The sequence below is a fragment of the Pseudochaenichthys georgianus genome, chromosome 9 (genome assembly GCF_902827115.2).
Source record: "Pseudochaenichthys georgianus chromosome 9, fPseGeo1.2, whole genome shotgun sequence".
Lineage (NCBI taxonomy): Eukaryota > Metazoa > Chordata > Actinopteri > Perciformes > Channichthyidae > Pseudochaenichthys > Pseudochaenichthys georgianus.
The window spans coordinates 32,291,773-32,306,964 of record NC_047511.1 but is presented as its reverse complement, the minus strand read 5'-3'; the positions used below and the strand labels follow the sequence as shown (position 1 = coordinate 32,306,964).

The 15,192-nt window shown below is 42.2% G+C and overlaps 1 protein-coding gene across 1 annotated transcript in view; it reads left to right on the top strand.

Annotated features, from left to right (window-relative positions):
- Positions 1–13,104, top strand: part of hmcn2 (hemicentin 2) — a 47,972-nt gene extending 34,868 nt beyond the window's left edge. The window contains exons 56-81 of the mRNA XM_034091917.1: positions 25–146; positions 229–393; positions 525–632; positions 751–885; positions 1,187–1,321; positions 1,467–1,736; positions 1,832–2,022; positions 2,119–2,332; positions 2,508–2,642; positions 2,732–2,922; positions 3,526–3,607; positions 3,841–4,011; positions 4,316–4,468; positions 5,023–5,160; positions 5,979–6,100; positions 6,214–6,454; positions 6,560–6,619; positions 8,181–8,300; positions 8,599–8,733; positions 8,906–9,025; positions 9,612–9,737; positions 10,275–10,403; positions 10,486–10,779; positions 10,870–10,989; positions 11,328–11,454; positions 11,539–13,104. Coding sequence (XP_033947808.1) covers positions 25–146; positions 229–393; positions 525–632; positions 751–885; positions 1,187–1,321; positions 1,467–1,736; positions 1,832–2,022; positions 2,119–2,332; positions 2,508–2,642; positions 2,732–2,922; positions 3,526–3,607; positions 3,841–4,011; positions 4,316–4,468; positions 5,023–5,160; positions 5,979–6,100; positions 6,214–6,454; positions 6,560–6,619; positions 8,181–8,300; positions 8,599–8,733; positions 8,906–9,025; positions 9,612–9,737; positions 10,275–10,403; positions 10,486–10,779; positions 10,870–10,989; positions 11,328–11,454; positions 11,539–11,917 — 4,183 coding nt within the window. The 3' untranslated portion in view covers positions 11,918–13,104. The remainder of the gene's footprint in view (positions 1–24; positions 147–228; positions 394–524; positions 633–750; positions 886–1,186; positions 1,322–1,466; positions 1,737–1,831; positions 2,023–2,118; positions 2,333–2,507; positions 2,643–2,731; positions 2,923–3,525; positions 3,608–3,840; positions 4,012–4,315; positions 4,469–5,022; positions 5,161–5,978; positions 6,101–6,213; positions 6,455–6,559; positions 6,620–8,180; positions 8,301–8,598; positions 8,734–8,905; positions 9,026–9,611; positions 9,738–10,274; positions 10,404–10,485; positions 10,780–10,869; positions 10,990–11,327; positions 11,455–11,538) is intronic.
- Positions 13,105–15,192: the final 2,088 nt, after the last annotated feature.

Here is a 15,192-nt window from a genome sequence, read left to right as displayed (position 1 = left end):
AAAATATGACCTAACTGCTTCCAGGTTACTGTCCTCTGGGTCCCTGGTTCTTTTGACACCGACCACTGAGGATGAGGGTTACTTTGAGTGCACCGCTGTGAATGACGTTGGGGAGGAGCGCAAGGTCATTGAGGTCATCCTGAGAGGTATTGTTTTTCAGTTCTGTACATTAAGCAGACAATAGATAAGTCATTTCAGACTTTTTAATAAATTAATTTGCTGTTTTAGTCCCACCATCTATTGAAGATGATGTCACGACAGTTACGGCTGTGAAAATGTCTCCGGTGGTGTTGCCATGTCAAGTACAAGGACGTCCTCAGCCCACTGTCACCTGGACCAAGGGTGGAGCCAAACTGGGTGCCCGCGGAGGAAGTTATCGGGTGCTTCCCACTGGTACGACAACATGTCCTAATGCTCTTTATATTAGTACACATCATGGTTCTTCAGAAACGATAACGCCAGAGGGCAAGGAATTTCTTCTTGGCTCATATACAAGACATATTTCTTTCCTCATTTAAATGCAGGAGTTTTGGAGATTGTTTCTGCTGTGCGGAGCCATGCTGGCAGGTACACATGTTCAGCACGCAACCCAGCTGGAGTGGCTCACAAACACATCACTCTCTCTGTGCAAGGTAGGCTGTCAGACCGGCTGCATGTTGCTGTCAAAATATCCGTTGGAGCACATATGGTGAAACATGTAAATACAGTATATGTATATAAAACAAGGAATCTTTTTTCCATGCACTTAAGAGCCCCCAGAGATCAGGCCAATGGCAGAAGAAGTACAAGTGGTGTTGCATCATGGGACCGTTCTGCCCTGTGAGGTTCAAGGCTTCCCCAGACCGTCCATCACCTGGCAGAGAGAGGGAGTCCCCATAGCAGCAGGTAAAAGAAATACAACACTCATTATATAAACACAGTTTAATGTATGGTAAAATGGGAATTTGGTATCATTCACTATAATACAACATTTGATATTGAAGCAACCTGTATTGTTGTTTTTCCAAAATTCCATTGATTTATTGAGGTCCACGACTGAGAAAATTACAAATACTTTTATTGTTTAAAGAGTAGACAGAAGCAATACTGCCCATCAGTCAGATATATCTACAGTAACCCCACTGGAGGTCATAGAAACTGCTCTGATGTTCACGCTCATGTGATGTTACTGTATTCTTGATTACAGGTCACAGGCTTGCTCTGCTCTCGAATGGAGCTCTGAAGTTTTCTCGTGTCACACTTGGTGATGCGGGGGCATACCAGTGTCTGGCAAAGAACGAAGCTGGTGTCGCTGTGGGCCGGACCAAACTAGTCCTTCAAGGTAACTTTCTATCTTTACATATTGGAAGAAAATTCTGGTTTCTCTATCGTTATCATCAAAGTCAAACTGGTTGCTACTTATTACAAAAGAAAAACTATTTTGAAAGAGTATACATTCATTTTTTTTAAATGTAATGTTCCTCCAGTCCCCCCTGTGCTGAGTGTGCCTCGTGTGGAGTACACTGCAGTGCTCGGCCAGCCAGTCAGTCTGGAGTGTGTCGCTGATGGGCAGCCTCAGCCTGAGGTTTCTTGGCATAAGGAGAGGCGGCCTATGGTTGACGGCGCTCATATCCACATCTTTGCCAATGGAACCTTGGCAATTATTTCTACCCAGCGCAGTGACGCAGGCCTGTACACATGTACTGCCAAAAACCTGGCTGGCAGAGCCAGCCACGACATGAGGTTGATTATACAAGGTGAGTTAAGAGTGCCATTTAAAACATGTGAAGACTGAAAATGGCAGGTTTATGTTTTAATAGCTATATTAATAAAAAAACGTGTTGCTTTTCAGTCCCGCCCATGATTCCTCCTGCACAGACAGACCTGTCAGTCATTCAAGGATTTCAGGCACTGCTGCCCTGTGCTGCTCAGGGGTCTCCAGAGCCCAAAGTGACATGGAAGAAGGATGGTGCCATTGTGCCTAGACTTCCAGGCAAATTCACTGTCCTGCGATCAGGAGAGCTGATCATCGAGAGGGCCAAGGTTAGCCAAACGAGCAATATTCCTCAATGCTTTGTAAACCATATTTTTGTCTATTTCTGAGCATATAAATCAATTCTGATTTCCTCCTACACACAGTCAGGGGATGCTGGAGTGTTTACATGCGTAGCCACTAATGCAGCAGGCTCTGCAAAACAAGACATCCGTCTGTCCGTCAACATGAGGCCCGCCTTCAAGGAGCTGCCGGGTGATGTAACCCTGAACAAAGGGCAGAGTCTGGCCTTGTCCTGCCACGCTCAGGGAACACCATCACCTGTCATCTCCTGGACCGTCAACAACAGTCCTTACACAGGTATTCTCTTCCTTTGAAGTGAGCTGCACTACCTACACAAAGTATTACAATGTAGTAACAAACCAAATTAGGATGGCAGCATCTGTTGATTTAAGTAACATGAATTGCAACCAATGTTAGTTCCTCTAATACAGTGATTTTAAGTTAACATTTAACCATGTTATGCATGTTTTAGGTGCCACTGTAGACGATGCTGGCAGGGGCTCCTTGATAATTGAGAATGTGACCATGAGTGAAGCTGGGACCTACGTGTGCATAGCAGAGAACAGTGTGGGCTCCATCCGAGCGCTCTCATTCGTCCGCATCAGAGGTGAGCTTCCTGTCAACATTTGGACTATCTATTTTACCTTCTGAAGATACTGAAATCACCTTGATTATCTTATAAACATGTCTCTCCAGAGCCTCCGGTGTTGAAGGGTGAAGCCCACATGTCTCAGACGGCCGTCCAGGGGGGCTCTGCTATGCTCGACTGTCCCGTCCACGGAGACCCCAGCCCGGTCCTCCACTGGCTCCGGGATGACAAACCACTGCTCCGCTCCATCCGAATGCAAGCGCTGCACAACGGATCCTTGGTCATTTACAGCATCACTGTAAATACAGAGTTCCCTTTATATTTGTCCTGTATTTCCATTATTTTCAATTCTCACTTAGTATTATAAAACTAGGTTTGAATGAGTAAGCGCCCTTGAGCAAACTATTTACATCAATAAATTGTAACTTAAAAATCAATGTAGCAGTATTTATCCTGCCCAGGCTCTATCTGCAGTCCCCTTGGATGTAAGAACAGGGAGCGATTGTCCTGAAATCAGAATCAGCACAGTCAGAGAGGCTAACAGCATTAGCAACAGAGGGAGGAGATGAACAGAGAGCTGGACTCTGCTCTTCTCCCCTTGGCCTGTAACCTTGTTATATCTCTAACTCCACAGCCTGCAGTTGAGACTTTCTCGGACAGATGACTGTCCTTCCCATGGAGCCCTCTAATGTGAAATGTCCTCTCTCTGGTCCAATAATATTTATTATGAAAAATAATTCAATGGTCTCAACTGCCCCGTAGAAAATGCCAGCTTTCTTTCACCCTGAAACTATATGTGATCTAACAAACAGTTTTGTCCTGGACGTTAGTGGAACCATCAGAGGGAAATTGATCCTCAGTTTGTCAATTTAGCCAAACTCTCCTCCTGTTTTATCTACAGGCTGCTGATGAAGGGGAGTACCAGTGTGTGGCTGAGAGTGAAGCTGGAACAGCTGAGAGGACCATTTCTCTCAAGGTTCAGAGTGAGTTCTCCGCAAAAATTACACACATTGTCCCGGCATGCAAGTAAAAGCAGTTTCTTTCATACCACCACTACTTTTGCATTTGGTTGTCATCTTATCTTTGTCAGATATTGGCTCAATCTACTGTACTGCACATTTAATAGTGTCTCTTTTTACTGAATTGAATTTCCTACCTCTATGAAAACTTTTCTAAAAGCCTGTTGGTTATTGTCTTCTCTTCTCTCTACAAAAAGTAAATGGAGGCTACTCCAACTGGGAGGAATGGGGTCCATGTAGCAGCACCTGTGGACAAGGCTTCCAAGAACGAATCAGATTATGCAAAAACCCAGAACCAGTTAACGGTGGCCGGTCCTGCAGCGATCCCAGTATCGACTCTAGGAAATGTCAAGCCGGTCTCTGTCCAGGTCTGAATTTACTTTTTGTTTGTCTTCCTTTACTTTAGACAGTAGTTCATATTCTCATTATTTTGGATTCAGACCACATTGCAAGTTTTAACAGATATGATGTCATATATTGGTCAAGCTGTGTGCATCAATAAACAGTTTAGTATACATTTTAAATATACACACAAGAATTGTGAGACTGTGAGCTTTGGGTATTTTTACAGTGTTTGTTTGGGCATTTAATAAATCAAGTCAAAGTCTGAAATTAAAATATGTTATGAATAGTTACCAATGATATAATTACATGTGTTTTTTATGTTTAAAGGAGAGTCTCCCCGAAGGACCAGAGGCAGCCTAATAGGCATGGTGAATGAGAGAGAGTTTGGTGTGTCCTTCCTGGAGGCCAACATCACCGACAATGAGGTAGAGGGGAGCAGCTCTCTGCAGGCCCGCCTGGACAACATCCCGCCCAGTGTGGGTGAGTGATCGCACAATATAACACACGTCTGGAGAGAAAGGTGTCTGAAACACTTTAGCGCTCATTGTTGCACATCAGTCTTTGGACAATAGTGTATAAACAACAGTCACAGGTTGGAAACACATGTATAAACAAATAAAAATGAGGTGGGTTATAAACTCCAAAACGTTTATGGCACAGTATGGGTGTAGCAAGCTTAAAGGTCACCTATTAAGCTAAATCCACTTTTTCATGTCTTTTATACATCAACATGTGTCCCCTCTGTGTAAAGAGATTCTGAAAGTTTCAGGAACATTTTTTCTCTCACTTTTTTGTCCTGATCCATTTATATAAAAACCTGTCTGAAAATGAGCTGATCAGATTTTGGCCACTTTATGATGTCATAACGATGTTTTGGGTTGTGGAACTATTAGCCAATCACCAACCAAGGTAACTGATGAGGTGAAATCAGGAGAGCTGATGTTTATGATGTGGTCCTCATGCATGTGTACTGTGGGCTCTCTGTATTTCAGTGGTTGTGTAAGATGCCATGAGCTCATTCTGTTTCCTTGTAGGTCCCTTGTTGCGGGTGCTGGTGTCTGCGTTCGCTCCCATCTACTGGACCACTGTGCAGCAGAGCGGAGCTGCCAGAAACGGCTACTCCTTCACTGAGGGGCAGTTCAGACAGGAGTCTCAGATGGAGTTTGAGACTGGTAAGCACTGCCCTTAATCACTTTTACAAGAATGCACTTTAATAATAAATGTTAGCCAATTTTAAGTTTTTTCAAGATTCAAGGCTTTTATTGTCATTCGTACATAGCTGTTGATAGATAGATACTTTATTGATCCCAATTTGGGAAATGTTTGCGTTGCAGCAGCATAATAAAGCACAAGGCAATGTGCATAAGAGAAACTAAGGCACAGAAATAAACAGTCCAATATATTTCAGAAATAGAAATAAGAAATAAAATAGCTTTACAAAATTAAAAAGTTAAAAGAATTAAAAGACAAAAAATATATTTATATACACATACATGCAAATCTCCAGTAACAAATATAATGCAGGACATTATTGTGCAAGAATGGATTATTCAATATTAAATAGAATATGAACGTAAAATGTCCAGTGGGAATTTTAAGTCCAGTTATTAAGAGAGGCTATGGAGCAGAGAGTTCTCTTCCGGACAGAGGTGATTTGTTGTACAGTTTAGTAGTTGTTGTCTTTATGGTAATGTATTTTTTTTTTTAAGTAGCATGGCCAATTTCTAAACCCATCTGTTTCGATTGGATTCAACATGATGAAGGCTTTGTTGATGTATATCCTACGCATTAATGCTTACTTTTTATCTGGGACCAGATGCCCTCAAATGTTATTTTGTAGTTTTAACAACAACCAGCAGATGGTGCCACTCACTTCCTCTGACATTCCTGAGTTTACACATCAGGGCCATTACATCTAAACTGTTTCACCATGCTCTCCTGTGTTTGTAGATGAGTTGTCATTTGACTGTTTTTGAATCCCTTCACACAGGGGAAGTCCTTCGTTTGACCCATGTTGCCAGAGGTGTGGATTCTGAGGGAGTTTTACTAATCGACATCGTAATTAATGGATTTGTGCCTCCTTCATTAACATCATCTCACCTGAGCCTACAAGTGAGTCACTGTTGTCATTACGGTGTTTATTTACAGTTCTCAAACATCTCACTAGAAATGTGTTGATATACCCTCTTCCATTTCCCTCACCGTATTTATTTTGTGTCCCGCAGGAGTTCGATGAATCATATTTGCAGACGGGCCAGGGGCAGCTGTACTCGTGGTCATCGCAGACCCACCAGAGAGCAGGAAAGCCCATGGTGCTGCGCTGCAATCACACCATTATTTATGAGGGCCAGGAGGAGCGCCAGGGCCCTCTGCTCCAGCTGCTCAAGGTCTCCGGAACCAACAGCGTCTACAACATGTTTACTCTCTCTCTGGACTTCCACATCACTGCCAGCCTTCTCACACCAGGTCAGAGGGGGAAATTACATTGATTTAAAACCTAGCTTTACATCACATGAAATACTGGATCTGAATAAAACATCTACTGTATGAACCAAACTTTTCTGTTTGCAGAAGGGTTTGAAGACACGTGCCCTAAAGGTTTCACTCTCGACACGGCCTCCTACTGTGCTGGTATGCTGTTTTCTTCTCTTTTTTTAAACCTGCTTTATCTTGAACATACAGTGGGGCAAAAAAGTATTTAGTCAGCCACCAATTGTGCATGTTCTCCCACTTAAAAAGATGAGAGAGGCCTGTAATTTTCATCCTAGGTATACCTCAACTATGAGAGACAAACTGGGGGGGAAAAATCCAGAAAATCACATTGTCTGATTTTTAAAGAATTTATTTGCAAATTATGGTGGAAAATAAGTATTTGGTCATTAACAAAAGTTCATCTCAATACTTTGTTATATACCCTTTGTTGGCAATGACAGAGGTCAAACGTTTTCTGTAAGTCTTCACAAGGTTTTCACACACTGTTGCTGGTATTTTGGCCCATTCCTCCATGCAGATCTCCTCTAGAGCAGTGATGTTTTGGGGCTGTCGCTGGGCAACACGGACTTTCAACTCCCTCCAAAGATTTTCTATGGGGTTGAGATCTGGAGACTGGCTAGGCCACTCCAGGACCTTGAAATGCTTCTTACGAAGCCACTCCTTTGTTGCCCGGGCGGTGTGTTTGGGATCATTGTCATGCTGAAAGACCCAGCCACGTTTCATCTTCAATGCCCTTGCTGATGGAAGGAGGTTGTCACTCAAAATCTCACGATACACGGCTCCATTCATTCTTTCCTTTACACGGATCAGTCGTCCCTTTGCAGAAAAACAGCCCCAAAGCATGATGTTTCCACCCCCATGTTTCACAGTAGGCATGGTGTTCTTTGGATGCAACTCAGGGGGACACGTCTGGCACTGCAGGATTTGAGTCCTTGGCGGCGTAGTGTGTTACTGATGGTAGCCTTTGTTACTTTGGTCCCAGCTCTCTGCAGGTCATTGACTAGGTCCCCCCGTGTGGTTCTGGGATTTTTGCTCACCGTTCTTGTGATCATTTTGACCCCACGGGGTGAGATCTTGCGTGGAGCCCCAGATCGAGGGAGATTATCAGTGGTCTTGTATGTCTTACATTTTCTAATAATTGCTCCCACAGTTGATTTCTTCACACCAAGCTGCTTACCTATTGCAGATTCAGTCTTCCCAGCCTGGTGCAGGTCTACAATTTTGTTTCTGGTGTCCTTTGACAGCTCTTTGGTCTTGGCCATAGTGGAGTTTGGAGTGTGACTGTTGGAGGTCGTGGACAGGTGTCTTTTATACTGATAATGAGTTCAAACAGGTGCCATTAATACAGTTAACAAGTGGAGGACAGAGGAGGCTCTTAAAGAAGAAGTTACAGGTCTGTGAGAGCCAGAAATCTTGTTTGTCTGTAGGTGACCAAATACTTATTTTACCGAGGAATTTACCAATTCATTCATTAAAAATCCTACAATGTGATTTCCTGGATTCTTTCCCCCCATTCTGTCCCTCATAGTTGAAGTGTACCTAGGATGAAAATTGCAGGCCTCTCTCATCTTTTTAAGTGGGAGAACTTGCACAATTGGTGGCTGACTAAATACTTTTTTGCCCCTGTCCCTTTTTTGCCCCCTGTCTCTTTTTTGTCCCTGTCCCTGTTTCTTTTAATGATTCAATTTGTCCTTATTAGATGAAGATGAGTGTGATCTCCAGTCCCCCTGCTCTCACTCATGTAGCAACATCATGGGAGGATTCTCCTGTTCCTGTCCTTCCGGCTTCACCATCTCCACAGAGACCAACACATGCGAGGGTAAGACAAAAAAACAAGTTTAGTGATTAATTACCAGATTAGAATTGCTAATATCCTAGTTAAGCAAATGAAAAATAATCATATTAATGTTCTCCTCAGCACTAACTTCAAAGTCAAAGTCAAGTCAAAGTCAGCTTTATTGTCAAAATTACTACATCCAGAAATCTCGAGATATTGTTTCCCGCAGTCCCACAGTGTGACATATATAAAACGAACAAAAAGGGCCTAGATAAACGGGGCATACAATTAAAAAAAAAAGATATATATTTAAAATAATTTGTGTTTCACTTTATACCAGATATTGATGAGTGTTCCCAGGGCTCACACATGTGCCACTACAACCAGCAGTGTGTCAACACAGTGGGCACATATCGCTGCCAGGCCAAGTGTGGACCAGGATTTAAGCCCAGCATCACAGGAACCAGCTGTGAAGGCAAGTCCCCTACCGTAGTTGTGCATGCTTCCTCTCTTTGTTTAATTCACTTATTTGTTCCTGCAATAATTCCCTAGGAAAACTATCATCGCTTACCATACAGTTTATACATACAGTATACTGGTGTGGGCAGTAGATGTATAAAGCCAGATGTGTCGATTGTGTGTTTCAGATGTGGATGAGTGCCAGGAGTCTTCTCTCTCCCCGTGCCAGCATCAGTGTCTCAACACTCTGGGCTCCTTCCGCTGCATCTGTCACCAAGGATACCAGCTGTCAGGACATCGCTGTATTGGTCAGTGGTATTAACTCAGTGGGAGTTCGCAGTTATCGACAGCTTAGAAAGTCATGGGAATTAAGAAGTGTAAAGTAGGGCTGTTGGGATATACCATTATGGACATTAACCACATTTAAAATAAAAATCTGATGCAGTGTTAATAGTGCATAAATTATGATATCAATGCAGTATATATACAAATAACTACAGTAGACAAAAAAAAATGTTTATGATTTCGAGACTGTTGAAATTACTTTTTGAAAAAGTGGTGAAAACATTTATTTTGGAGCCTCCAGGGATGGACAGTTATCATTTCAGACTCTCTCCTTACACTTGTATTCTAACTGTAGTTAATTTCCTAGCAAAGAAACAAAACATACACAAAAATCATCAAGGCTTAACATGAATTTGGCTCGATCATAATGGCATTTCAAATGTTCTCTAGGTATCGCAATGCAACATGAATCCTTTTGTCCTAATTTGTCCTAATTTGTCCTAATTGTGTAGTGAAAATCTGATATTGTGAGAGCCCTACTTGTGTCAAATAAAGTCAGGTTTTAATATGATGACTAACTGATCTGTTGTAATGGTTGCTTTTTTACAGACATCAATGAGTGCATGAGAAATGTTTGTCCGGGTAACAAGGACTGCCGTAACACAGAGGGAGGATACCAGTGTTTCGACAGCTGCCCAGCTGGCATGACCAAATCAGAAAATGGAGCCTGCATGGGTCAGTGGCAATTATATTTGATCTTTGATATTTCTAAATGTAGCATGTTTTCTTCAGTTCAGTGACACGGCATCAATTCATTCATGCTCTGAGCTCATGGAGAAAAATAACTGATGAATTTGGAGTATGAACAACGGGTCAAATAATGTGATCTTGTTGGCAAAAGTACAATCAATGGAAGTCAACATAACTGCTGGTGATAGAGTATTGACATATTCTGCAGACCTCTGTTGCATTGTATGTTGTGTAACATCAGGTCAGATTTTACAGGATTGCTTTAGGGGTTAACACAACAAGAGGTCGCTGCTTGTCCTTCATGATGAAAGCAAAAGCGTTTTTAGTCTCTTAAGTCTCTTAACTGTTACTCATAAAAAGCCTTTGAGTAAAGACACAAAGATCCTCTTTATAACAGGATGCAACACAGTTTACGAGTCATCATTAATCATGGGATATATTCAATACTGTGCATATCAGAATACTTAAAGTATGTGTAAATGTAATTCTGAGAATTGTGCTGATATATTGCATGTTTTTCAGATGTTGACGAGTGCCACGATGGAAGTCACATGTGTCGCTACACTCAGATCTGTCAGAACACAGTCGGAGGTTATGGTTGTGTTTGTCCCAGAGGTTACCGATCCCAGGGAGTAGGCATGCCATGTCTAGGTATGACATCTGCTGTGTCTGTTTAATTACTCACCATTGACTCACACACGCAGAATAATATGAGCCTTGTTCTTCCTTTCAGACGTTGATGAGTGCCAGCAGACGCCAAACCCCTGTGCCTTCCAGTGCCGTAACGTGCCTGGCAGCTTCAGGTGCCAGTGCCCTCTGGGTACTGTGCTGCTTGGAGACGGGCGCTCCTGTGCGGGGCTGGAGAGGAGGCAGACCTTCACCAACGGCACCAGAGTGAGGGCGAGGCTCCGCCCACAGCTGGTGTCGTCTCTCGGCAGGCCGATCCTGTCCCGAACCCATGGTGTGTCTCGCATCACCAGGCAGAGCTGTCCCGTGGGCTACAGCAACAGGGACGGCACATGTGTTGGTGAGTGTGCTTCAAAATGATCAAATGCAGCATTCAATAACACTTTAAAATATGTCTCGATTGTCACACTTCACATTATTCTCCGTACAGATGTAGATGAGTGTCTGCTCAGAAAGCCATGTCAACACGAGTGTCGAAACACCATCGGCAGCTTCCAGTGCACGTGTCCCCATGGTTACCAGCTCTTACCCAATGGCAAGAGCTGTAAAGGTAAGAGTTTTATTCAACTGTAACCTTCTTGCTACATTTAAGGGTGGCTCAGAAGGCAGGATGTCTACCAATTGGAAAGTTAGTGGTTTGATCCCAAGGCCCCTGTGGTCAGTCAACATGTCAAAGTGTCCTTGACCAAGATCCTGAACCCCAAATTGCTCCCCATGGCATTGCCAACAATGTTTATTGCTCTTGAGGGGCAGTATGTGGCACCTTTTTTCACAGCCTCTGCCATCAGTGTTTAAAGCGCTATATAATGCAGTCCATATATATAAATATATCAATAAATATATAAATAGATATAAATGATCACAGCTAATCCTCTCCTCTACTTCTAGACATCGATGAATGTGTAGAACAAGGCATCAAATGTGGACACAATCAGATGTGTTTCAACACCCGAGGAGGATACCAGTGCCTGGACACACCCTGCCCTGCGTCCTACCAGAGTGGACGGCGCCCCGGGTAAATTGCATGACATGCTTACGTTGTTTATAAAAAAATGTGATTCTTATGTGACACTTTCCTCTTTGCTGTTGACCTGTACAGGACGTGCTACAGGCCCTGCTCTCTGGACTGCGCCGCAGGAGGCTCCACTCTGATCCTGCAGTACAAGCTGCTCACTCTCCCCTCCGGTATTCCAGCCAATCACAACGTCGTACGACTGTCGGCTTTCTCTGAGTCAGGCGTCCTGCAGGACCGTACATCTTTCACGGTACTTGAGCAGGAGTCAGTGACAGGTGTGATGGGCCGCGTGTTTGGCATCAGAGACGAGGCGGGCCGGGGGATCATCTTCACCCTGCGGGCTCTGAACGGACCGGGTCTAGTGCGCCTCAAGGTGCAAGCCACCACCATCTCCCTGCAAGGCCGCATTACCTACCAGAGCATCTTCATCATCTACATCTCCATCTCCACGTACCCCTACTGAGCCCCGTGCTGCTTTAAAGATGACTCTGCCTCCCTGTGGCCTCTGGAAGCCTCTTACCCACAAGGCAATTCCCCAAAACCAAGTGCCTCAGACACATAAGGCCATGAAGAGGCTCTAACATATTAGAGAAGGAGGATGTGTACCCTCATCTGTGACTGAAATGTCACAGTTGAAAAGGTCCTGTAAGAGAAAAAGACCGTTCTCCGTTTTTAAGTGTTCGCTTGGCTCTGTCAAATTATTTATAGAGCAGAACCCTGTTGAAGAAATTTGAATCGACATGCTGGATGAGCAAAATATTTTGTTCATTTATTCACTTTATGCCCTATTTTGGGGGAGTATTGGAATATCTGAAAATGCAGCATGTTTAAAAAAAAATTAATGTCAACCAAGCACTGAAGTATTTAGTATCCATCAGGAATTTGTATTTACTGTTTACTTTACAATGTTTATTCTGGCACACATAAATGTTTGCAGCTCACAAAAAGTCCTTTCCCCTATTTTAATTTATTTCAGTCATTAAAACACATCACTGCGGGAAGTCAGATGTAATATCTTTTTTTAATGCCACTCAACTCAACAATTACCCAAAACACGTTTTATTGCAATGTCATTAAATCCTACATCTCATGCCTTAGCATTTTTAAGACTTTTGAAAGATAGACATTTAATTACCAACCAAGGCCTTATTTTTAGATAAATTAATGAAATGCTTTTTAAGGATCGACGCAAACCCTTTCTAGCATTATACCTTTAATGGCACATTTGAACAGTGTCTTGTGGATTGTAGCCATCTAGCTTGCTACATTGTTTCATTTATCGTATGTGTTTTTGTACTCTTTTATAACATTTTAATTACATGAAATAATTCAAAGGTGCTAATCTGAATGTACTGTTTTACATTGAAAGACTGACCACAGAGTTGAAATGCACTTACAGTTTCTGCATTGTGGAATTAGATACATACATATGGCACAACTACATGACATTTCAGTTGTCATTTCAACATTTAAAATAAACGTTGATCAGTATTCAAACATGTGCCAGCAATGTACAAATCTGAGTTACCCAAAACAACTAAATGCCCACATTTGCAGTAAATGTTACTACTCGTGTAGATTAAACACACATTTCCCTGTTGCTGTAAATGAGTGTCAAATATTTGTAGAAATAAAATGGATAACACTTTTGTTATTGTCTGTTATTACTCAGTCAGTCTTGGTTATATCCCATTGTAGACTAACATTGTATAAACAGCATATTGCAGCTGACAAACTACATCACTACAAACATGTATAAACCAAGAGTTGAGCATACGCACAACCTACTCAGGAAAAGCCATTTGGCCACAACGGTAAAGAATGACGTGTTAACCCTGAGAACAGATGGCGATCTGGCATTTAGATCATGACTCTGACCCAAACGTTAAGTTAACCTAAAATAATTGCTTTCAGACCCTGCAATGACTGTTCTGAGGAATATAGTTGAGCAATTACTAGTCTGCATATAGGAAAATATGCAAAATCTATCATGGTTAACACATTTATTTCCCCACAAATCGCATTGAAATACTACTATACCCAACCTCAATGTTGAGAGGATTGACTTCTGGTCCTTTAAATCAATAATATTTAACACTTATTCTCCAGGAAGTGGTATTACTCATTGACTATTGTTCCCTTTGGAAACATCTGGAGTGAATGGTCTTCAGGTAATACCTCAGCTGCTCAGTAGATGGAGCAGTGCTTGGACTGTTCTCAAAGTGTTGAAGCTGACAGTAATCGACTGTCGGGGCCCCCAGTGCTCGGGGTGTATTGTTGCTCTCTTAGCTGTCATCACTATCATATGTTGAGCTGCTGTTTGTAAATACTGACAATACTGAGAAAATGTATCCCTACACGAGGGAATTTGAACATTACTCCACTTATGGACACTTGTGGTTACCTGACAAAACTGTTCACAGTTATATGGGATTAGGTTATCTTTGAATTCGTTTTTGTAGTGCTTCTACAGTTTGCAATCTGCATGTTTTATTTTCCCCCTGTTTCTTTCCCTGAAATGACTAATAGAGAGGGTCAGGGAAAGCTGACCTGCGCTAAGATGAGCGGGTGTGTTTGTTGATGCTTCAGCGCTGTTTGTGTGTGTGGGGGGAGAGGTGGCCTGCGGTTGTTTTCATTTTTGAGGTTTCTGTGATGTGGTCATTAGCTTAGCCCGGATGATAGGAATAACAAGTGATTGTGAAAGAACAATTGATATACTGCGTGTGGCTTTAATACATGTCACTGCTAGATTTTATAATAGTCAGCCAACTTGGGTCTCACTTTCAAAAATGTAAATCATACACCAAACTGGTCCATAATTTTCCATTTAAGTGGATAAACAGGGAAAACTACTTTCTAATAACTGTGTTTCTAAACAAAGAGCCATTAAGCGTAATCATTTCTGACTTTGGTAAAACAAGCTAAAACAATATGTGCCAAGTCTTTGATTTATATCAGAACCATGGGCAATAACTAAAGCAGCAAAACCAATATAACCTTTACTGATACATGTACATCGAACATGCCGTAGATGCAAATAATTAAAAATAGCATTAAAAAAGGAAAAGTAACAAGCATGACTGAAAGAAACAGCAGGAATGCACACCAAACTGGAAGCAAGACATTCATTAAGGTTTCATAAAGCTTCACAAATTCCCTGTAACACATGTTAGTTCACTGTGAGGCAGACTGGAGGCCTTTCCCTCTCAATAAAACACAAGTATTAGTGGAAATTAATGCTTAAGGCAGAGAGATGGCTTCTAGTAACATCACCCCTACTGCTTTACACAGTCAGGAGAAGTGGGGACTAACTGTGCTCCATTCACTAATGAGCACAAGTCTGCTGCCCATTAGTAGTAAGTATAAGCAATGGAGCTCATAGTGTAACTATTATTTCCAAATGAAACCTTCAAACAAAATAATGATAGTCACCCTAGTTTCTGCCTGAGATCTAATTTGCCTCTTTATATGCCAAATCAAGCATTCATTGACAACAACGTTTTCTTTCACAGCATCACAACATTAAAAACCTTTTTTACATGCAGAATTAGTGAGATGAGTACAATGGAAAGTTAAGCATATGGTGAAGAAGAGTGTGGTTTAGCACCTTTCAGCAGTTGTATAGAAACTTTACCAGTCTCACAGCTCTCACCAGCATTGTATCCAGATGCACGGAGCTGCTTTCAGTAGCACACTGCTCTGATAAACAAGCTGCACATTACCTTACCAGCACCATGT